At 39.9% G+C, this 23647-nt stretch overlaps 1 protein-coding gene across 1 annotated transcript; it reads left to right on the top strand.

Moving 5' to 3' along the window:
• Window positions 1–5468: 5468 nt before the first annotated feature.
• METTL22 (methyltransferase like 22) lies at window positions 5469–22488 on the top strand. The gene is made up of 11 exons (XM_036738485.1): window positions 5469–5684; window positions 7999–8165; window positions 9286–9663; window positions 10597–10637; window positions 10722–10866; window positions 14754–14825; window positions 15153–15206; window positions 16062–16142; window positions 17734–17836; window positions 19106–19274; window positions 22363–22488. Exons 2-11 carry the CDS (start codon window positions 8033–8035, stop codon window positions 22396–22398), a joined length of 1212 nt encoding a protein of 403 aa, XP_036594380.1. The 5' UTR covers window positions 5469–5684; window positions 7999–8032; the 3' UTR covers window positions 22399–22488.
• Window positions 22489–23647: the final 1159 nt, after the last annotated feature.

The raw sequence follows: 23647 nt of genomic DNA, 5'->3' as shown, positions 1-23647 counted from the left end.
CTGAGAGTTTCTGGCCAGAACAGAAAACAAGTGCTATTTACACTAACTCTCAGCTGTCAAAACCCAAACAACGAGCAAGAGAGGGTTGGGCTTGAATCTACAGTTGGCCATTCAGTGAAAGCCAGAGTGATTTGGGTTAAAAGGCATAGAAAAGTAACTCCATTTGAATCACAAGGGGCTTTTTCAAAGCCTGTTTTTTCAGAGCTATACTTCAAGAAATCATAAATGAAAATGACACAAACTAGAGTTAATTGCCCCAGGTTTTGGTGGGGGGAATGATAAAATAGGAATTTATAAAAAATTCTGGCCCCCAAGCCCCAAGCCATTTTACAAAGTATAAATGACCAAAAATTATATTCCTTTGAACAGAGCACCTACATATAAGGCATGGACAAACAGACCACATGTGATGAAGTAAGAAGGAAGGAGAAGAAGAAATAGCAGCATGCCCAAAACTTGAAGTGGCTAGTTGAGTCCCTACTCACAGATTGTTGTTCATCCTTCATTCGCAAAGTGGACCAATGACATCATAAGGGTGATGCTTTGATGTAAGGAGGATTTTGTTATTCCTTCTTAAGAGTTTAGTTCTCAGTATCCATGACTATAACAATTTTTAGTTCCCAGGTGATAGATATGAGTTCTCATGATTGTGGTTCAAAACAGTTTCTACCATGACTGTGCAGAGAGATGTAGGGGTGAGATAATGTAAAATTGTGAGGTTATTGTTGGCAATATGCCTTCTTTGTCTGTTGCCCATCAGTAAGTGGGGATTTGGGATTTGGGTAATGCATAAGGGAATGCATGTAACTTCCTCAACTAGCCCCATTGATGCTTGGGGGATTAAGGGGAATGCTGTGCCTGTCTCAACTGGCCCCATTGAGACATAAGGGTTATTGCCAAACCCCCTTCTCACCAGCACCTACAAGAAGGGTGATTAGGGAAAGTTGTAGGAGTTGGGGTTCCCATTATCAGCAACTCCCTCTTGAGAAGAATGGACTAGAATAAAGTAAGCTTATTTAACCCCTTATTATGATTCCGTATCTGTCTTCCTGTCTGCCTGGTTCAAGAATGAACTTGTACTAGAACACCTGCTCACAGTCCTCCCGTATCTCCACCTGTCTTATACTTGGCGTAGTCGATGTTACCTGTGTGTAACACTTGATTTTGAAATGAATTGGATTTACGTGAGGCAGAGCTGTCCAAAGTCATCAGCCTTACTCTCTCCTCCACAGTCACCAGAGTCTAGTGGCAGGACAAAAAGTCAAGATGCCTAGCAATAGCCCAATCAAAGATGGAAATAGTCCATGTTAGAAGGGCTGTACAAAGAAAGGCACATTAATGCATTGTTAGCGGAACTGTGAAGTGATCCAATTGCTAGGGTTTTTAAATTTGGAATTATGCAAGAAAAGGTACTAAACTATCCATATACTTTGACTTTAAGTGTAATGTTCTGTGTACTATGCCACTTAGCTTGCTATTATGTGTTGAAAATACTTGGCCCATGCTCTAAATATGCCAGTGGATATATCCTAGAGTTGTTCTGTTCTTGCCTTTTTTCTATACTCTCTCTCTCTCTATTAGAGATCATTGTTTGTGTCTTTAACTTTTTCATGGTGTGTGCTTAGTAGGTGGAATTGCTAAGTCAAAAGATATGGACAATTTAGTACCTTTCCCTGCATAATTCCAAATTTAAAAAACCCATTCAAATCCTGCTTTGAACACTTACTGTATGACCCTGGGCAAGTTACTTAGCTTCTTTCAGCCTCAGTTTCCTGACTACAAAATGGGAGAGTAGCACATAATTCATAGAGTTGTTGGTGAAGATCAGAGATAACCATCTCAGGGTGGTAAAATGGATACAATGTTGAAGTTAGAGTCAGGAAGACCTTAATTCCTGTCCAGCCCCAGATATTTACAGGCTATGTGACCCTAGGCAAGTCACTTAACCTCTGCGTGACTCAATTTCTTCATCTGTAAAATGAGGGTACCTACCTCCCAAGGTTATTGTAAGGATCAGATGAGATAACTATAAAGCCCTTTTGTTATCATGTAAATCACTTTGCAAGCATTAAAGCACATGCCTATATGTGCATGTGTGCCAGCTATATCAGTATTGTTATTATTGTTATTAATGTTATTATTATTTCAGCATACCTTTGAAGAGCATTCCAAGTGGCCCCCACCCTTAATAATGCACCTCCCAAACTACCGATATTTGACTACTTTGTATTCATAGTCTTTACATTTCTTCTGCATACACATACATACATGCAAGGTGTCCAAAAAATCTAAGACTTTTGAGATACTCTGTACTTGTTGCCTCTTCCATGAGAATGTAAGCTCCTTGGCAATGAGAATCGTTTTACTTCTTATATTTGTATCCCCCTGACTAGTACTACTTAATAAATGCAATCGACCCTGCGGGTGGTTAAAATGAAGAGAAGCTATTAAGGCAGGGGAGCTGAGTAAGTTGATGAACTTATAGGCCAGGATATTTTTAGGGACAAAAGCATGCATATTGAAATCCCCAATTATGAAGGTGGGGCAAGAGTAGAAATAGAGAGGGAGACTGTGAGCCAGGTACTGGCTCCTTAAAATAGAAAGGAGAATGTCTCAGATATTAATAGATGACTGCAACATGGAAATGGTGATATAAATGAATGGAAGGAACTTCAAAAAAGTGAAGGTGATAGAGGCAGGGTCTGGAGAACAATTGAAAGCCAAAATAAGCGACCTCCTCTTCCTGGCTCACTGTTTTGGGAGACATAAAAGGTGTATCATGGACTGGGGGTTCCAGAGATGCAGTGTTTTCTGGGAAAAGTCAAGTTCCCCAGATTCCTAGAAGATGGAATTAGCATGACATCAAAAGACCTAGGATGAAAGGGAATCTGTTAACAGTGGAGTGACATCACAGAGCTGCACAATAGAATAGGAGGAAAGCTAAATTTATGAATTGTAGAAGAACAACAGTGGTGTAGATAGGGATGAGAGTTAAGGGAGAGGGAGTAAAGGGAAAAATTTTCACTTCAGTGCACAAATACTCTGAACTACAGGAATAAGGAGAGCAGAAGGCAGGAATTTGACAGTGATCAGATGAAGCAGTTGATTGGGGCCCTCACTATCCAGGTTCCTGTAACGAATGAGCAAGGCTTCCGGTAGGGCAATGCAGCATTAGATTTGGGTTAGTCAATCATCTGCCTGGACCTGTGTCCTTTTCTGTAAATGAGGAGGTTGAGCTATGTGACTTGAGGGCCCTTTAAAGTCCTAATCTTCCAAATGGTATCTATCATTAAAAAGCAAAACCAGAGGACTATTAAGCTGACGAGATAATTAACATACATGAAACAACTCATGAGCAATACAAGGGACAGTAGAGCTCAGTAATGAATGGGAGGAAGTCTGGTGTAATGCAAAGGGCAAGAGGCTAGAGGAATTGGGACACCTGAATTCTCCCTCTGCCATTCCCAGGCCACAGTTTTATCATTCATATAATATGGGGACCAAACTAGAATATATCATGGATTACTTCCAGCTTTTTCAGACCTGATTCTATTGAGGAAGGTAAAAAAAAATTCAGTTTTTGGAGATATCAGTGGGACAGCCCTTCTTTAGCAACAAGTTGGCTTGCCGAAATGACAAGAACTAACAAGAGATTGTCAAAGAGAAAATCGAACTCAGTATTTGGAAAACCAGCTGAAGGTACTATTTCTGTTGCTGTTCAATCATTTTTTGGTCATGTCCAACTCTTCACAGCTCCATTTGGGGTTTTCTTGGGAAGGATACTGGAGTGGTTTATTATTTCCTTCTCCAGCTCATTTTACAGACGGGGAACTCAGGCATACAGGGCTAATGATTGCTCAGGGTCACACAGCTAGTAAGTATCTGAGGTTGCATTTGAACTCTGGTCTTCCTGACTCCAGGCTCTATCCATATGCCATCTAGCTACCCCAGTGTTATGGAATTGATAAAACATAACCTCTCCGCACCCAGTAGAGGCAGGGTACAATTAGAAAAAAATATTGTATACATTGTCACAAGATGTTTCTGTTTAACTATTACTGTTACAAGGTAGGGAGCAGGTGTCAACCCCTGGGGGACTCTGGGTCCCTACCCTGGTCTGACCAGCAGTTTCCAAGTGGCCCTATTCCTGGACAGAAATAGTTACAAGGCTGCAACTTTGTTCTTTTAATCTCCTTTCAACACTTCCTTTCTGTAGTTTGGCTACTACAGATAACCCTGGCTTGGGGTCAGGCCAACAGCCTGCCGCTGCAGGCTAGAGCCCAATCCTATGGTTTTGCCCAGGGCTCCATGTACCTACTTACACACCTACTCCGGAGTGTGTCTAACTAACTCTCGTTGTAACTCTCCTCCTAGGGAATGGTTGCACAAAAAGACAGCGGGGTGCCCTGAACCGTGAATAAACTGCCTCACTTATTTACTGACCACCTAACTGGTCTGAGTTTTTGCATACTTGACGCAGAGAAGAGTTGGCACTCCCCAAAGACCATGATGTAAAGACAAAATGCACCATTTTAAACAAATGAAGAAAAGAAAGAAAAGTTAAGGGGATAAAGAAGAAAAGAAGATAAAGGAAAGGAAGAGGAATTAAGGAAGAAAGGAGGATGGGATCGCAGATTTAGAGTCTTAAAGTGACCTTCATGGCCCTCTAAGTACAACTCCCCCATTTTGCAAATGAGAAAATAAAGGCTTAGAGAAGTTAAGTGACTTGGCCACGGACGGTCAGTCACACAGCTAGTGTCAAGAGAGCAGATGTGGAATCAATGTGAAATCAAAAATCCTGAGGTCAAGGCCAAAAAGGGAAGAAAAAAAATAAAAAGAGGGAAGGGAAAGGGGAGGGGAGGAAAGGGGGGAAGAGAAAGAAGAAAAGGAAACAAAGGGTTTGATAAAAAGAAGAGAAAGGTAAGGGGATAAAAAGGAAAGGAGGAAAAGAGAAAGGAAAGAAACAACGAGGAAAAGGAAGAAGTGAAAAAAAGGAAAGCAAGAGAAAGAAGGAAGAAAGAAAAAGAAGGGAAGGAAAAGGGGAAGGAAGAGAAGGAAAGAAGGGCGAAAGGGACGAGAAGAAACACGAGAAATACGCAAAAGGGAGGTAAGAAGACGTCTTTTGCGATCTAGCTTCACGCCTATCACGAGCTCAGGGAGCCCTTATTGTGCTCCCCGCCCCCGTCCTGCCTCTGCCAGGAGCGGGACGAGCTGGGGGGAGGGGCAGGTCTGAGTGGGGAAGGGCCTGCACAGCCACAGGCTCTTCACGGGGCAGACGCATTTGACAGCGCCATGGTAAAGACAGGGTTGGCAGCTTCCCCCGAGGGGCCCGGGGCATAGGCACAGGTGGCCGAGCGCGCCCACGAGCCCTTCTCTCTTCTCCGGCGCCGGGCTGGCGCTCGCTCCCGTCCAAAGCGCCCCCTGGCGGTCGTTGCAGGCGCGTTCCCAGGCTTGGGGGGAGGAACGCCGTGGCCGCGCACGCCGAACATGGCGGAGGGGGAGGAGGCGGCTCGGGCTTACCCCGACTAGTGGGCTGGACGGTCGGCGGGTTCCCGGGGACTCAGCCTCGCCCCGGCAGCCGGGGAAGCCTCCCCTTCTCCAGTCGAGACATAGGAAGGGGCGCGTCCCTTAGGGAGCACGGAATATCGGGGACGTGCTAGGGGAAAGCCTTGGGCAGACCCTAGGTAGGCCGGGGACCCGGAACTGGGGGGGGGGGCGTCAGAGGGGAGATGACGTGCGCGTGCGCGCGCGCACTCCTGGTGTTTCCTCGGGGTGTCGGGGTCCTGGCGGTTAGGCGGGCGCGTGCATTTGGTGTGGGGGGGCGGGGCGGAAGCCACGGATGGGCTCTTCTATGACTGGGTGTAGGGGGACGGTCTGAATGTCCACCTATGTGTCCACAATCCTGCCTTTGACCCCATGACCCCCACCCTCACACTCTTCACCCCAGTGCCTAGTACTCTCATTCATTCATTCCTTTATTTAACAAACGCTTGCTAAGGCCTCTTCTGTTGCAGACTCTGGTGCTAGTATTGAAGGGTGTTACCAAAGTAGGAAAAGCCCCCAGAAAAGAATTGATTGTCTAGTACAGTGTAACATTGTATACCTTCTCTGAGATTGTAACACCCTCCACCCACCTCCCAAACCGTGGTCTGGTTAACTAACTAACCTCTGTTAGTGGCTTCTGGTGTTATCCTTCCCTGTGCTTTGCATTTTAAAAGCAGACAGCAGGTATAAAACAGTGTTTTCATTGAGGAACTGATTGTCAGATTTGGGCTATGTGTGTGTACATACATACATACACGTGCGTATGTATATATTATGTGTATATACCTATACATACACACATATATGTCTATGTGTGTATGTATACACACACACACACACACACACATATACACAAAAAAAATCCCTAATATTTAGGGTTGCTCAAAAGTCTTCCTCCCCAATAATAGGCTCCTTCCCAGTTTTACTGGAGACTTTCCAGGGGAGGTTGAATGGTTCTGTGTCAGTCATTCTGTGGAAGGGATTCATGTTTCAAGTGCAAGTGGGTCTACATGACCTCCCCCACCCCTGGGTCTCTTCCAGCTTTTTCATTCCTTGATTTATGATAGAAATTTAGGTCCTCGCACTTAGGTGGGAAAGAGACTTGCAGGTGAGGAGGGACTTTCCGGGTTCTATAAAACATAATGTTTTTAGAGTTAACAGCACATTGTCCAGAACAACTCTACCTGTGTGGAAAGCAGTAGAAGTATTATTTATTTTCATTTGACAGCTGAAGAAACTGCTGAAGAAGAGGGGAAGTGACTTTCCCAAGGACACACACTCAGTAACTAGTAAAGCTGCTTACTTAAACTTGAAGTCCAGGTGTTAGAAGCAAGCCACGTTGGTCCTCTTGAGATGGAAAATTATAAGCATGGTGGTGTCTTAGATTCCCTTTCTTTCCCTTGCCCCCTTAGAAGAATACAGGACATTTTCAGTTAACAAAGTGCCTTCACAAGCTTCTCTTAGGCTTCTACAACCCAAAATGTAAATATTTATAAGAAAAGGAGCTACATGCTCTATCACCAGCTCTCAGTTACATGGGCTAAAGGATAAATGAATTCTACACACAACCCCCTCAGCTCTTTTTCCCTTCCACCCCCTTAAAAAAAAAAAGAATACTTTTACCAAAGTTGTTCACAGGCACTGGTGAAATTTCTCCTTTTCCCTTTTTGCTGCTGGCAGGGGAAGAGGAGTAAAAGAGGGGTCTGAGTAATATCCCTAAACTGAATCATTGGTCTAGAATGATTAGAACCAGATGGATCCCTGGCTGGGTTGTATCTCAAGTAGTAACATTTCTTGCATATGTTTTGTGTTAGATACCCTTCCTATGATTAAACACCCTTATTAGGCATACTATACAGACTTGCATTGTACAAAATACATGATCTCAGTCATCTTATCTCAAAATAGATTATAATCCCTTTATGCTCTTAATACCCTAATTTGCTTTATATTTATTTGTATACCTGTCTTAATACCACCATCTAATTGTAATGTCTTTGAGGGCCAGGACCTTGTTTTAGTTTTGAATCTCCAGTGCCTACCATTGTGTGCTACACAAAATTTTTAGATTGGACCTGTCATTTCACTGGTCTGGGGAACTCCTAATAAATAAACTCCCTCTCCCAATGCAGTTCAGCACCTGTTCTGTAACTTATAATCTTAAAACAGTTCTCCAGGTTGCTAGGATTAAATTACTCACCCAGGGTCATACAAAAAGTATGCGTCAAAGGCAGAATTGAACCTAGGTCTTCCTGACTCTCAGGCTAGCTTACTAACCACTATTCTACACCTCTCTGTTTGTTACACATAATGAGCCCTTAATAAATGCTTGTTGAAGAAACCTAAACCAACCCAAAGACATATTTCTAAGGGTCTTTTGGTAAGTATTAAGTGGGTAATGAAACATTTTCATTTGCAACAGCCTTTCATTAAGGGGTTATCTTTTCATTCTAGATGCTCTTATACAAATTAATAGCAACACTGCACAATGGTGGACCCAGAAGAAGAGGAAGTTATGGAAGAAATTACATTTAAAAGTGACACCGTGCTGTCTGATGTGCATCTAAATATCCCAAACAAAAGGCACCTCATGGTTCGTCTGAATGCTGTTGGCCAACCTGGTAAGGACAAAAAAGTTCATGGCAGAATTACTGATCTCATGTGTTTGTTTTCCATTTGGATTTGATTTACCAGCCCACTCCCAAGAATAGAATCATAGATCCTTTTCTTAACACCGATTGGGGGAAAGGAAAGAATGTGGAGTTGTTTAATTAGCAACACAGTGAGTTCTTCAGTAAGAAAATGGCAAGTTTTTTCTTGCTAAGGTAGAAGTATAGTGCAATGGAAGAAACCCAGGATTGAGGACCTGGGCTCAAATCCCAGCTCTTCTCCTTATGACTTGAGTGACCTTGTCATTTAACCCCTCTGGGACTCAGCTTTCCAATCTGGAAAATATTTGGAGTAAATGACTTCTGAGATCCCTTATCATTTTATTGTCTTTGAAGATAAAGAACTACTGGCCTCTGCCTTCTAAATATAGATTAGGACTAGGATTAGGTTTCCCTTAACCTTTTCTCCCAAATAGCTCCTTTGAACTTTCCTCAAAGTTTAAATTCTAACCTTTTAACATCCATCCCATGGCTGTCATCCAAATTGCAGGAGTTCTTAACCCAGGATCCATGGACTCCCAGGGGATTCTAGGCTTCACCAGACTGTAAACAGGTCTATGACACAAAAAAGGTTAAGAATCTCTGATCTAAAGCCCTCTTCAGCCCTCTTCAGCTGTGGAGCCCTGAACTGGCCAGGGTCTTTATCGAGGTTTAACTACTATAGAATATAATTCGAGCATTGCTTTGAGGTTCCTGTATGCTACATTCTTGTTTGTGCATGTCATTATCATGGGTTATGGCAAGATGTGTTCAGTGATATACTCTTGAACTTACTCTTCCGAAATTTCCTACATTAAGTAGATCCTGTTTTGTTTGATTTCATCTAAATACCTTGTACTTGCTCATTAAAACTCATGTCAGTTTTTGACTATCCAATTGTAAAGGGTTTAGTCAATGCTGAACCTATCCTCCAGGTGATTCACCTGAGGTGAACCCTGTGGGCATGCATGCTGTTATTCCAGGCTTTCTATTTAGTTCTGTCAAACTAGACTTTCAAATATCTTAGTAAGGAAGTTAGCACTTTCCAAGAGAAGGATCTTCCTGCCTCATATTTGTGTCTTTTGTCTTTCAGTTTTTCAGTCACAATTCAAACTTCTGTGGAACAGAGATTCTTGGAAAGATACTCAAGTTAAGGATAAAAAACAAAAAGACATTCAAAAAGAAAATACTGAACAGGATGACAGAAGTATTCAGGATTCCTGCAGCAAGAATAGCAATGGTATAGATTTTCTGAACAAGAATGAAACTCAAACCAGCCCTTGTATGAGAATAGAAGCTCTATTAGATAATGATGGTGACTTGGAAGTGGCAAGAAGACCACGGGTTTTCTCTGAGACAAAACAAAAAGAGCCATCGAGAAATAAGATACATCCTAAAATTCTAACCCAGGGAGCAGAAAATTTCAATGAAGAAGAACAAGAAAATATCCACCACAGTATGGTTAAAATAGGTAACTATGCAAGAATTGTCCATTCAGAAACTGTCCATGCCTTCTGTAAGGCTGTAAAGACATTGTCCGGCACATTACCCACTTGCCCTTTATGCAAGGACCCATTTGATCAATTTCCACTAACTGGTTATGTGATCACCTTATTTTCTTGAGCCTCGGTACCTGGAAAAATGAGATGCTATTGATACAAACAGAGTTGTTAACTGGCTTGGGGATTGCTAGTGATGTCCAGTAAGTAACCAGGTGGAATTGAAGATTCTGAGAGAAGTTAAGGCTGGAGGTGTAGATTTAGAAGACCTCTGCATAAAGGGAATATAAAGCAGGGCAGTATACCTGGTATTCCTTCAATAAAGCCTAATGACTTAAAAGTCTCAAAAAGCAAGTGTGCCTCAAGTGTGGGAAGCAGTGTTAAAATCTGCCTCTCTAGGGTTCTGACTGTTATGTTTCTGAATTAAAATTTTTAAGTCCCTCTGAAAGAGTGTATTCTATTAAAAATAAATGTGCACTTAGTTGCTTTATCTACCACTCACAAATTTATCTAACCTAAGTTGCTAGTGGCCAATAGTTTGGGGGTATAGGATGAGAGGAGGGGTGCTATTTAGTTTTAAAATTACCCTTGCATCAGGTACTAATTGCCGCCTTTGTTAGCATAGTAATAAGCTCAGGATATGTCTACTTTTAAAATTCAGAGCTGTTATTCTTGCCTGTTGGGTACTTACCTTGTGAATGAAGAGCAAAAAACCCTAACTTTTTAAAATCAAGACTGTTTTTCTCCTTAAAATTAGATTTGGTCACCTATTCCTTTCAAAGAACATATGATCCTTCTTTAAAATGGCAGTTTAAATCTGATTCTAACATCTCCTAGGCCATTATGGTTTTGTTCGGTCCTCATTTCACTGTGGGTGTTTTTGTTTTGGTTTTCCATTCTGCCAGAGCACACCATGGCCACCCCTCTGGAAGATGTTGGCAAACAGGTAGGTGTGTTTTTTTGTATTTTGCCTTTAGCATCTTAGAACTTTCCTTAAAGCTTGACCCTTTGCTTTCCTTGTGCCCTGAAGGTGTGGCGAGGAGCTTTCCTTCTAGCTGACTACATCCTGTTCCAGTGTGACCTGTTCAGAAGTTGCACTGTGCTTGAGCTTGGGGCTGGCACCGGAATTGCCAGCATCATCACAGCAACCGTTGCTAAGACTGTTTACTGCACAGGTACTTTGTGTCTTCATTATTTGAGGTAAAATAGCAGTATTCTTAAAGTGTGTACACAAATTGAAAATTGAAAGCAAGAAGCTATTGATTTTTCTTTATTACCCTGGCTTTCTCTCTCCCCACCCCCTTACCCATTCCCCAACTTGATTTTGATCTCTGTTGTCAAAGTGACCCTGAAGCTTTAGATCAAAACGAGACAGAAACAGGACCCTTTTAGGACTGTGGGAAGCCTGTGCTCCTATCATTCTCCTAACAACCGAGAAAGGAAACAAGTGCCAGAGAAATGGAGGGGGCAGGAGCAGGAGGGAGAAAGGAATACATACATTTCCTTACCAAAGGGAGACAGGGGAAAAGATCTTAAAATCATGCAACCCTTTAACTAGGAATTCCTATAACAAAATTTGAATTAATCATGGTTGGAAGTCTATGATGAACAGTTCATATATACTAGCCTCTCCTTCCCAGTTTTCTATATATAACAAATGTTCACTTCTCAAAGAGTTAGCTAAGTGAAACCACAATCTTGAGTCAGCCATTCAAGATGATTGCATTTAATTTTTCTTTTTACCACATCTATAATATTAAACTGAGCAGGCAGAGTTTTCAGGTTATTTCAGAGTCTCTTAAGAAAGTGTTTCTGTACCTCTTCCAGGTGAATCATAGCATTTTTGAGCTGGAAGGGTCATAGAGATCATCTAATTCAATCTCCTTTTATAAATGGGTAAACTTCCCTCCCCACACACACAAGGAGAGTGTCTTACCTCACATAGTTATTTAATGACCGTGCTGGGTCTAAGACCCAGTTCTTCTGACTCTTAGTCAAAGCCTCAACATGTTGCTTTTAACTTAAGAAAGTTCTGACATTTTTCCTGCCCAAATTTTTGTATTTTGGAATCTAATAGAAGAGGGTTGTTTGGATCACTTGCCATCTTGGAATTTCTTTTTTTTTTCACTTTTTTTCTGTGTATATTTTATTTAATATTTTAGTTTTCAACATTGATTTCCACAAGATTTTGAGTTACAGATTTTCTCCCCATTTCTACCCTCCCCCCCATTCCAAGATGGCATATTGCCTCGTTTCCCAGTCAGCCCTCCCCTCTTTCACCCCATTCCCCCCCATTCCCTTTCCCCTTACTTTCTTGTAGGGCAGGATAGATTTCTGTGCTCCATTCCCTATATATCTTGTTTCCCAGCTGCATGCAAAAAAAAATTTTTTTTTAAATTTTTTTAAGCATCTGCTTTTAAAACTTTGAGTTCCAAATTCTCTCCCCTCTTCCCTTTCCACCCACCCTCCCTAGGAAGGCAAGCAATTCAGCATAGATCACACATGTATCATTATGGAAAACACTTCCACAATGCTCATGTTGTGAAAGGCTAACTATATTTCCTTCCATCCTATCCTGTACCCCTTTATTCAGTTTTCTCCCTTGACCCTGTCCCTTTTCAAATGTGTTTGATTACCTCCTCCCCCATCTGCCCTCCCTTCTATCATCCCTGCTTTTTTTTATCCCCTTCCTCTTACTTTCCTGTGGAGTAAAATACCCAATTGAGTGTGTATGTTATTCCCTCCTCAAGTTGAATCCGATGAGAATAAGATTCACTCATTCCCCCTCACCTGCCCCCTCTTCTCTTTCAACAGAACTGCTTTTTCTTGCCACTTTTAGGTGAGATAATTTACCCCATTCTGTCTCTCCCTTTCTCCCTCTCTCAATATATTCCTCTCTCACCTCTTAAATTTGTTTCATTTTCTTTTACTTATTTTTTTAGATATCATCCCTTTATGTTCAACTCATTCTGTGCCTATATTCCCTTCAACTCCCCTAATACTGAGAAAGGTCTCCTGAATTACACACATCATCTTTCCATGTAGGAATGTAAACATAACAGTTCAACTTTAGTAAGTCCCTTATGAATTCTCTTTCTTATTTACCTTTTCATGCTTCTCTTGATTCTTGTATTTGAAAGTCAAATTTTCTATTCAGCTCTGATCTTTTCATTGAGAAAGCTTGAAAGTCCTCTGTTTTATTGAAAATTCATATTTTGCCTTGGAGCATTATACTCATTTTTGCTGAGTAGGTGAGTCTTGGTTTTAATCCTAGCTCCATTGACCTCTAGAATATCATATTCCAAGCCCTTCGATCCCTTAATGTAGAAGCTGCTAGATCTTGTTTTATCCTGATTGTGTTTCCACAATACTCAAATTGTTTCTTTCTGGCTGCTTGTAGTATTTTGTCCTTGATCTGGGAGCTCTGGAATTTGGCAACAATATTCCTAGGAGTTTTCTTTTTGGGATATTTTTCAAGAGGGGATTGGTGGATACTTTCAATTTCTATTTTACCCTCTGGTTCTAGAATATCAGGGCAGTTCTCCTTAATAATTTCTTGAAAGATGATGTCTAGGCTCTTTTTTTGATCATGGCTTTCAGGTAGTCCAGTAATTTTTAAATGATCTCTCTTGGATCTATTCTCCAGGTCAGTGGTTTTTCCAATAAGATATTTCACATTGTCTTCCTTTTTTTCATTCCTTTGTTTCTGTCTTATAATATCTTGATTTCTCACAAAGTCACTAGCTTCCACTTGCTCCAATCTAATTTTTAAGGTAGTATTTTCTTCAGTGGTCTTTTGGACCTCCTTTTCCCTTTGGGTAATTCTGCTTTTCAAGGCATTCTTCTCCTCATTGGCTTTTTGGAGCTCTTTTGCCCTTTGGGTTAGTCTGTTCTTTAAGGTGTTATTTTCTTCAGTATTTTTTTGGGTCTCCTTTAGCAAGTCATTGACTTGTTTTTCATGGTTTTCTTGCATCACTCTCACTTCTCTTCCCAATTTTTCCTCTACTTCTCTTACTTGCTTTTCCAAATGCTTTTTGAGCTCTTCCGTGGCCTGAGCCCAATTCATATCTTCCTTGGAAGCTTTTGATGTAGGCTTTTTGACTCTGTTGACTTCTTCTGGCTGTATGATTTGATCTTCTTTGTCACCAGAAAAGGAATCTAGAGTTTGAGTTTGAGTCTGAGTCCATTTTCGCTGCCTGGCCATGTTCCCAGTCAACTACTTGACCCTTGAGCTGTTTGTCAGCATATGACGCTTGTAGAGTAGAGAGTACTTTGTCCCAAGCTTTAGGATCCAAGCACTGCTGTTTTCAGAGCTACTTCTACTCCACTGTCACCCCAGGCTCTGTCACAGCAGCGCTTCTCCTCCCCCAAGAACCGCCAACCAGGACCACAATTCAGATCCACGCAGGGGCACAGCAAGAGAATCTGCCTTTGTGCCCACAAAGCAATCCTTGCATTCCCACTCTGATCTTCTGTTAAATTCCTCCCACCATGTGAGCCAGGGACTCAGGAAGCCGCTGACGCTGGCGCTCTGGATGCAGCCTCAGGAGCTTCCTGCTGCTGCTACTGCCACCGCTGCATGACCTCCTCCTCCCCCAGAGCAGGTGGGCAGACCTCTCTGAACCCAATCCCACAGTTTCCCACTAACCTGCTCTTTGGCGTTTGTGGGTTGAGAAGTCTGGTAACTGCCTCAGCTCACTGTTTCATGGCCCCAAGGCCTGTTCCGGCTGACTGATTCAGGGTCTGGTCTGTCCTGGCGTGGCCCACGCTGGGCTGTCCTCCGCTCTCTTTAGTGTAGCTACCATGATAGTTCTTCATTACACTCAGAAAAACCAAGAATTATAATTAAGGTCATTGAGTTATCTCTTCTGATTTCAGAAATTAGACTGGAGAACTTTTTCTGTACCTTCAGTGCCCTTTCCCTATATAAAAATAGGATGGTCCTCTCCTATAATTTTATTTTATTCCTGTCTTTAATGTTAAGACTCTCCCAAAATTAAAGCATTAAAACATAAAATGTTACTTTTCTCATACTAAAAAATGTTAAAACATGTACTTTCAGATGTTGGCGAAGATCTCCTGACTATGTGCCAACGGAATGTTGCCCTAAACAGGAACCTGACTGCAACAGAAGGTAAAGTTCATTTGATATCTTGCACTTGTGTGAGAAGGTTTTTTTAAATCTGGTTTTTGTTTTGTTTTGTTTATTGGTAAAATGAAATCACACCATTCAGACTGTTTTTAATAGTGGAAAAAAATCTTTATACAGTGATTGTAGATGGTAGATTTCAATTTTCTTTGGTATATCCTACCAGCTAAGTGGAAAAGAGATATTTTTCCTAGTTATTAGATTCAAATTTCTTCAGCTCATGGTGTTTCAGGAAGATGTTTTCTGCATGTATTATGCTCCCCTCTCCCAACTTTTAATATGTGATTTGGGATTTTTTTTTTTGCCCAATAGGAGGTACAATTAAGGTTAAAGAACTGGATTGGCTGAAAGATGACTTATGCACTGGTAAGTTTGCTTCCTCGTTATTTTAAATATTTGCTTCAGGCTTTTGAACTGACAGCTCTTTCAGTATCAAATCATTTACTTTGAAATTATTCCTGTTTTTTTTATTTTTTTATGGTTTGTTAAATGGGAAGGCTGTTTTGGAGAGAGAGGGGGAAGAGATACATTGGGAAATGGATATGATGTAAAAGTAAGATATTAAAAAAAGACAAACATTTGGAAAAAAAGAAATTATTCCTGAATAAGCAATCAGAGGCTCTGCTATAGTTTGAAACAATTGTCATCTTTGCTAGATTTACTAAAGACAAATGTGGGAACAAGGTGACTGAAAGAGAAAAGTGATTGCCCATAGTCCACAATTTGGAGGTGAATAGCAAGAGCTGAAAGGGATCCAGACTTAATCATATTCGTATCTCCCCCTGCTGGTATCACCATGCTCTTCACATTGTACTTACTGGGTAACTGTTGAATTAATCAATGAACCTTGCCCAGTCATTACATTTTACAGATGAGAAAGCTGAGAGCCAGAAGGATCAAATGACTTGCCCAAGGTTGTATAGATATTTAAGAGAAGAACCAGGACTAGAATCCAATTCTTTCGAGCTTCCTCTCTGTTAAGAGTTAGAGCTATTTGGCAGATGGATGAATTTTCTAAAGCACCTTCGGGACTGATTTCAAATGTAGACTTCTCAGCCTTTTCTCACTTCGAAATGAGTAATTTCCTTTGTGGGTCCTTGCTACTACTTTTTTTTGTCTTCTTTTGCTAGAGAACTTGATTTATATTTTTGATGGTAAGGTATAAGAATGGGGAATTTGAAATCACTATGCTCTCTTCCTTTTTTCCCTTTTTTTTGGTAGATCCTCAAGTCCCTTTTAGTTGGTCTGAAGAAGAAATTTCTGACTTATATGCTCATACTACCATCATAATGGCAGCAGATGGTAAGGAAACATTACTTCATACAGAGGATTTTTCATATGCTTAGTATAGTGTGACTTCTTGTACTTGGTTTTCTGGATTACAGAGGTGTTTCCAGAATTGAACGTTACAGGATAATTCTGTGGCGCAGTGAGGTACTATTTCAATTTTAAAGACTGTATGTTTCTTTAAAGTAGTGCTCTAAATCACTTTTTTTTTCTTTTTTCCTTTTATTTACTTATTTTCGTTTTCAACATTCACTTCTATAAGATTTTGAGTTCTAAATTTTCTCCCCTTCTCTCCCCATTTCCTTCCCCAAGACGGTGTGCAATCTGATATAAGCTATACGTGTAGAATCATTAAACATAAGTCCAAATTAGTCATGTTGTAAAGAATTGGAACCAAAGGGAATAACCACAAGAAAGACAAAACAACAAAAAAAGAGAAAATAGTCTGCTTCAATCTGCATTCAGACTCCATAGTTCTTTCTCTGGATGTGGATAACACTTTCCATCATGAGTTTTTTGGAATTGTCTTAGATCATTGCATTGCTGAGAAGAGCTAAGTCTATTAAAGTTGGTCATCACACAGTGTTGCTGTACTGTGTACAGTGTTCTCTTGGTTCTGCCCATTTCACTCAGCATCAGTTCATGTAAGTCTTTCCAGGTTTTTCTGAAGTCTGCCTGCTCATCATTTCTTATAGCACAATAGTATTCCATTACATTCATATACCACACCTTGTTCAGCCGTTCCCCAATTGATGGGCATCCCCTTAGTTTCCAATTCTTGACCACCACAAAAAGAGCTGCTATTAATATTTTTGTACATGCTGGTCCTTTCCACATTTTTATGCTCTCTTTGGGACACAAACCTAGAAGTGGTATCGTTGGATCAAAGGTTATGCACAGTTTTATAGCCTTTTGGGCATAGTTCCAAATTGTTCTCCAAAATGATTGGATCAGTTCACAACTCCACCAACAATGCATTAGTGTTCTAATTTTCCCACATCTTCTCCAATATTTATCATTTTCCTGTTTTGTCATGTTAGTCAATCTGATAGGTATGATGTGGTACCTCAGAGTTGTTTTAATTTTCATTTGTCTAATCAATAGTGATTTAGAGCATTTTTTCATACGACTGTAGATAGCTTTAAAACTGCCTGTTCATATCCTTTCACCATTTATCGATTGAAGATCTAAATCACTAGCATACTATTTTCACTTTATTATTTTCATGGGTTTTTTTTTTTTTGCCTTTTGGTCTAGATCTTCTTTGACAACTGTGACTAATGTGGAAATATGTTTTACATGTTGCACATATATAACCTATATTGAATTGCTTACCATTTTAGGAAGAGGGGAGGGGAGAGAGGGAGAAAAATTTGGAGCTCAAAATCTTGTGAAAAATGAATGCTAAAAATTTTCTTTGTATATAACTGGAAAAAAATATAAAAAAGAAAAAAATATGAAAAATTCCACATATTATTTTCAAACTAAAAAAAGACTGTATATTTCCATTTTTATGGGAACTGTTTCCATATACCATTTGTAAGTACTCTAAAGAGCATGAGAATTTTCAAGTGGTAATATACTGTTTTTTATTAATTTTTTGCAGTTTTTTATGATGATGACCTCACAGATGCTTTATTTAAAACACTCTACAGAATTACTCACAATTTGAAAAATGCTTGTACAATCTACTTGTCAATAGAGAAAAGGTATGTTTGGCCTTACATTTTGTGTGTACTACATTGATGATATGTAAGGTTTTTTTCACATATCCAAAATTAGCTTTTTAAACCTTTTAAATGTCTCTGTCTTTCTGTCTCCATGGACACACACTCACACACACACACACACACATGTGAGTGTGTGTATATGTATGTACCAGGGTGTGTGTGTATTTGCATATATATGGATTCTATGAGGGAGAATATAATTCTATGGAGTTCCCTTCTCTGAGTTCCTAATACTTAGTATAGGAAAGAACAAATAAATAAGGTGTATACATCAGAGATACAAGTGAAAGACTCTAGAAATAAATACATATAACTCTGGCAGCATTTTTTCCCGTCAAGTGAACTTTAAAATGTTTCTCTTTACTCCTTAGCATCACTGCGTTTTCCCCCTGGGCGTCTGAAGTACAACTATATTACTTCAGTTTTCAGACTCAATTGTGCCTGCAAGGTCTCTGCTGTATGGGGCCTAGTGCCTGAGGAAATAAGCTCATTTGTGCTGATTTCCATTGGCCGTTGATCTACATGGTGTTTGTGCTACATATACAGAACATGGCCTTTGTGTATTTTCAAATAACAGGGCAATTTCACTGGTGTGAAAAATGACCCAAGCTTTGGTTTCAGACCTGCATATAATAGAGACAAGCAGAGAGTATTGTACTTACAATGCTTCTAATAGAACATGCACATTTTTTCTTTTTCTTCCAATTTTTTTAGAAGATTGTTGCTCATTATGTACACAGTGTCATCTTTGAATTTTTCCCTTAGCTCTTCACCTCGTAAGCATTTTAATAAAGGTTTGGTGAATTTGGATTTTACTGAGCAAAGAGAGTCAGCAGTTGGCATTTGAGCTGCTTTATTTTACAGAGATAGCAATAGAATTATTAACCCAAAATTGAAGTCTATTGTGACCCAGCCCAGAAATCAGAAAGAAAGAGGATCCAGGGAATAATGAAACTGTAACTATCCAGAAACAGGTTTTAACTGCCCATCTAAATGGGGAGCTTTAATTTCAGCCTATCAACTCTGGTTATTTTCAAAAATATGGAACTTACTAGCCTGACTTCTCTATAATCCCAGAAACAGGGGGGAAAAAGGAAAAGAGGCATATAAAGACATTGATATTCAAGCTGATAGTGTTTGGGGTAGTGATCAGGGAAGTGAAGTTGGCAATATCTCTTAAGTATTATAGAAGATAAGCATGTCTTGAGAAATTCCTCAATGTAACACATGGTTCTTTGTTTTTTCCAGACTAAACTTCACACTTAGACATTTGGACGTTACATGTGAAGCTTACAATCATTTTCGATTTTCCCTAAATGATCTAGAGAAACTCAGAGATGGCAAAATGAAGTTTATCGTAGAGCCAATTGAAGCTACTTTCCCCCAGTTCCTTGTTTATGAACGTATAGAGCAGTTGGTAAGTGCCATTCATTTAGTAAACTAGCAGTAATGTGCTGAGTTAATTGCTTTGCCACTAAGCTGTTTAGTCAGCAGAAAAAAAAAAAACTTGAATGTGCCAAAAAAAACTCCAAACTGAAACTTCTTAATTACTGTACTTTAGGAAAGTTTTTTTTTTCCTCTGCATTGATAGTAGCACCCAGGGATTAGGGTGTAAAAATTGTGAAGTATGCAAACATCATGCTTGGCATTTCCTCCTCCCTCCTTTCCCTTTCAACTCTGTTCTCCTTTTTGTCAGCTTCCCCTCCACCTTCCCAGAAGAGAAAGCTTCCCAGGGACCCAGTACCCTTCTGTTTGTTTACCCTCTGAACAACCTAAGGCTCACCACTGTAGCTGAGGTCTTTGATACCATCATCACAACCTTCAGATGTTTGCTAATATTCTTCCAGTGAAAAGTGATCTGCATGTTAATGCCCCTTCCCTACAAACCTTGCTGTCTTTAAAGGACTAATCTGATAATTAGCCTAAAGTATATTCATAGGTATTATTTTTTAACATAATAATATTAACCTTCAGAGCCTTAAGCTAAAAGAGTAACTAATAATTGAATTTCAGTTTTCTAGGAAGGCTGGTAACTGAAATTGCTCTTCCAGAGTTAACAGTGATCTCTTAACTACCAAATCTGATCAATTTTGTTTTCAATCCTCATCCTCCTTGACATGTCTTACACATTTAATGCTATTGACTATCCTTTCCTCCTACTCTCTTCTCTCTGGGATTTCATGACACTTATCTCTCCTGGTTTTTCCGTATGTGTCTGACCACTTCTCAGTTTCCTTTGCTAGTTCATCATGTATATCATGTCTCCTAAATGTGAATGTTCCCCAAAGCTCTATCCTAGACCCCTCCCAACTCTTCTCTCTCCACCTTCTCAGTGACCTCTTCAGCTCATGTGGATTTGATTATCATTTCCAAGCAGGTTCCTCCCAAATTCATATATCCAACCCCATTCTCTGCTTTAAACTTCATTCCAACATCACTCATTGCCTATTGGATACATCATGCTGGGTATACTGGAGAATAACTAGTAGTAGTATATAGACACAGTAGATACAAGCACCAGGCCTAGAGTCAGGAAGATCTGAGTTCAAATCTGGTCTCAGACACTTACTGGCTGTGTGACCCTGGGCAAGTCATTTAACCTTGTTTGCCTCAGTTTCCTCATCTGTAAAATTAGCTGGAGAAGGAAATGGCAAACCGCTCCAATATCTTTGCCAAGAAAACTCCACATGGAGTCACAGTGAGTCAGACACAACTGAAAATGACTGAACAAAAAAAACTGGAAACATCTTAAACTCAACATGTGTAAACCAGAACTCATTTTCATTCCCCCATTCCCAACTCATCCTTCTTCCAAACATTCCCATTTCTTTTGAAGAAACCACCATCCTTCCAGTCTCTGAGATTCACAATCTCAACTTTATCAACATCTCTCTCTTTCTCACCCCATATATCCAGGAAAACTGACCAATCTTTCCATTTCTTTGTCCCCAAGTCTCAGAATTACACCTTAGTTTGACCCTCATCACCTCTCACCTAAGTTATTAGTTTCCCCAACTCAAATCTCTCCCCACTCTAACCTGCCCACCACACTATTGCCAAAGTGATTTTCCGTAAGCCCAAATCTGACCATATCTAAGCCTACTCATTCATCTACATTGGCTCTCTCTTGTCCCTAGAATCAAATATAAACACACAGCGCTCCATCTCCTGTCCCTGCCCTTCTACTATCTATTCCCCATGCCTGGATTGTACTCCCTCCTTACTTCATGGAATCCCTGTTTGGCTTCAAGATGCAGCCCTATTACCACCTTCTGCATGAAGTCCTTCCTGACCCACCCCAAGCTAGTGTTTTCCTTTCAAACTGCCTTGTATTTAACTACTTTGTACTTATATTCACTTATTCACTTTATGTCCATCATTTGATCATGCTGTAAAGATAGCTTCCTACACTGAGGTTAGCACAGGTGACACACTTGCAAGTACAAATGGTATTTTAGTACATGGTCAAATGCCTGCTTTTATAATGTACATTTGTTCATTCATTGAAAAGTATGTATTGGACCCTCCTTATGTATTTAATGCTATTACAAGAAACAGAGGAAATGGTTGCTAAGTTTTACTCTTGTCTTAAAGGGGAAAAATTTTTCTTACATCAATAAAGTTCAGTCCCATTATAAGAGTAGGAAACTGGTGACTTTTTTCCCTTAAAAAAAACTGACCTTCCAAGTGTTATCAGCATTTCGGGGTGCTCCGTGTTTGAATAATACATCTGGGCAACATTTGAATCAAAACTTGATTGGCATGAATATTTTTTGCAGCAAATGTTTATAAATTATGTATGTGACTTACATGAACCTTCCCTGTTATTAGAAGTATTACTGATCTGTATAGTAACTTGCATTATGCACCTTTATAGATGGATAACCAGCTCAAATTCTACATGAATGTTATATGAAAGCAAATATATGTATGTATTTATATGTATTTCTTATAAGGTAGGCACACCTTCCTGTTGACAAGCTCAGGTATAGAAGTTGAGATCATTTAAATGTTTCTACTTTTCAGTGTTTCTCTAAATTAAAAAGTTTGATGTCTGGATGTACTAAGCATATCCCTAGCAAATGAGTTTTTTACACAGAAAATGATATGCTGTTTTACATTCTTCACCTGCAGGCTTTAAGGGTAACAGCATATAACAAAAAAAAAAAAACACAAGATTCATCAGCGACAGTACATTGTGCTTAAGACTCCTTAAAATGGAGAAATTGTGATGAATCTCATTTTGGCATTTTTAATTGTTTGAATCCCAAATGTCTTTTTATATTGCAAGAGTATTATATTTTCTTACTACAGTTAGATGAGACTCTCTCAGAATAACAAAGAAATTCCCCAATTCCTAAAACAATCTTTATGTTACTGGTAGAATATGGTGGTTTAAATGCTATCATTTAAAAATCTCTTTTACTAAAGACTTCCCTTTATTAAATGGACATTTTCATCATAGTGACCAGGATTCAATTTTAAAATCTGCCCTCCCCTTGCAGGAACTCTGGAAGATCATTGCTGCACCAACAAGCTGATCGCTCATGGAAAGAGGCTGAAAATATTCCCCAAGTCGGTTTACTATGGTTCTTTCCAACTGGATTTTCAATAAATCAAAGCTACCAAACCATTTTGCTTTAGTTTTTATAATTAAAAATGGTCAATGTGCCTGATGCAGTCTGATCATTTTTAAATTTTGGTGATGTTTTTCTGCTGTATAACACTTGAGAGCATTATCTCTTGTGGAAGTTGAATGAGAATTATTTAATTGCCACCATCTTTACTTGTCACTAGGGAAGCCTCCTGAAGACATTGAGTTCTACTTTTATCCAGTTAAGAAAATTCTCTTACCTCTTTCTAGCTCAGGTACTATTACCATGCACTTCAGTGGTGGCCAGACCAGGGGTGGGGAACCTGTGGTGTTGGGGCCACGTGTGGCCTTCTAGGTCCTTGGGTATGGCCTTTCAACTGAGTCCAAGTTTTATAGAACAAATCCTTTTCTTAAGGGGGTCTATTCTGTGAAGTTTGGATTCGGTCAAAGGGCCACACTTGAGGACCTAGAAGGCCACATGTGGCCTTGAGGCTGCAGGTTCCCCACGCCTGGGCTATGCTGATTATAGGCTTATGCTAGTGTTTTTGTCAGTATTGCTGCTGTTGTGCTTGCCATGTTAACAGTTTGTATGTATTTGCATTGATCAACATTAAAGACTCATTTGCTCCTGTTTTTTCATATTCTCTCTGTCACAAATCATTAATATGTTCAGGGCTTGGAGCATGTGAGTCTGACTCCATGCCACTGCATCACTCACTGCTTCTGATACAAGAAGCAAAAGCCATTGTCAGAATTTCTCTTTCTTCTGCTTTTTAAAACCTTAGGGTGATTTATGAGTAAAATCAGGTAAATGTTTTTCATCCTTTGAAGGAGACACCAAAGCTGCTCACTCCTTTGTCCTCTATCTGGCCTTTACTCTCTCAGTCTAAACTGTCTGGTTTGTTTTCTATCTCATCTGTGTATATGTGTAATCTGATATATGGACATACTTACATATGTGTTTAAGTGGATGGGCCTATCATTTCTTCTGATGCTGTACTAGGGGTTTTTTTTCCTTTTCCTTTTTGAAGTAGCTCTAAACCTCAGACCCTTGATAGTGAGGGTATCTCCATTGGCTCAAGATAGGATTGCCAACTGACTGGTGTTCAACTTGACTGGTGTTTTATCACAGAAGCTAGATAATTCTGACTGATGTGTCATCAGATGGCCAGGTTTTCTTATTTTTGATTGTAGTA

This window comes from Trichosurus vulpecula, chromosome 9, assembly GCF_011100635.1.
Source record: "Trichosurus vulpecula isolate mTriVul1 chromosome 9, mTriVul1.pri, whole genome shotgun sequence".
NCBI classification, from domain to species: Eukaryota; Metazoa; Chordata; class Mammalia; order Diprotodontia; family Phalangeridae; genus Trichosurus; species Trichosurus vulpecula.
Note: the sequence above shows the minus strand (reverse complement) of the source record. Positions and strands in the feature narration are given on the sequence as shown.

Coding starts and splice junctions, on each gene's coding strand:
- METTL22 (XM_036738485.1), top strand. CDS start 8,033: ATGGTGGACCCAGAAGAAGAGGAAGTTATGGAAGAAATTACATTTAAA. Junction 10,867..14,753: donor TAAGACTGTTTACTGCACAG/GTACTTTGTGTC, acceptor ATGTACTTTCAG/ATGTTGGCGAAGATCTCCTG. Junction 15,207..16,061: donor GAAAGATGACTTATGCACTG/GTAAGTTTGCTT, acceptor TTTTTTTGGTAG/ATCCTCAAGTCCCTTTTAGT.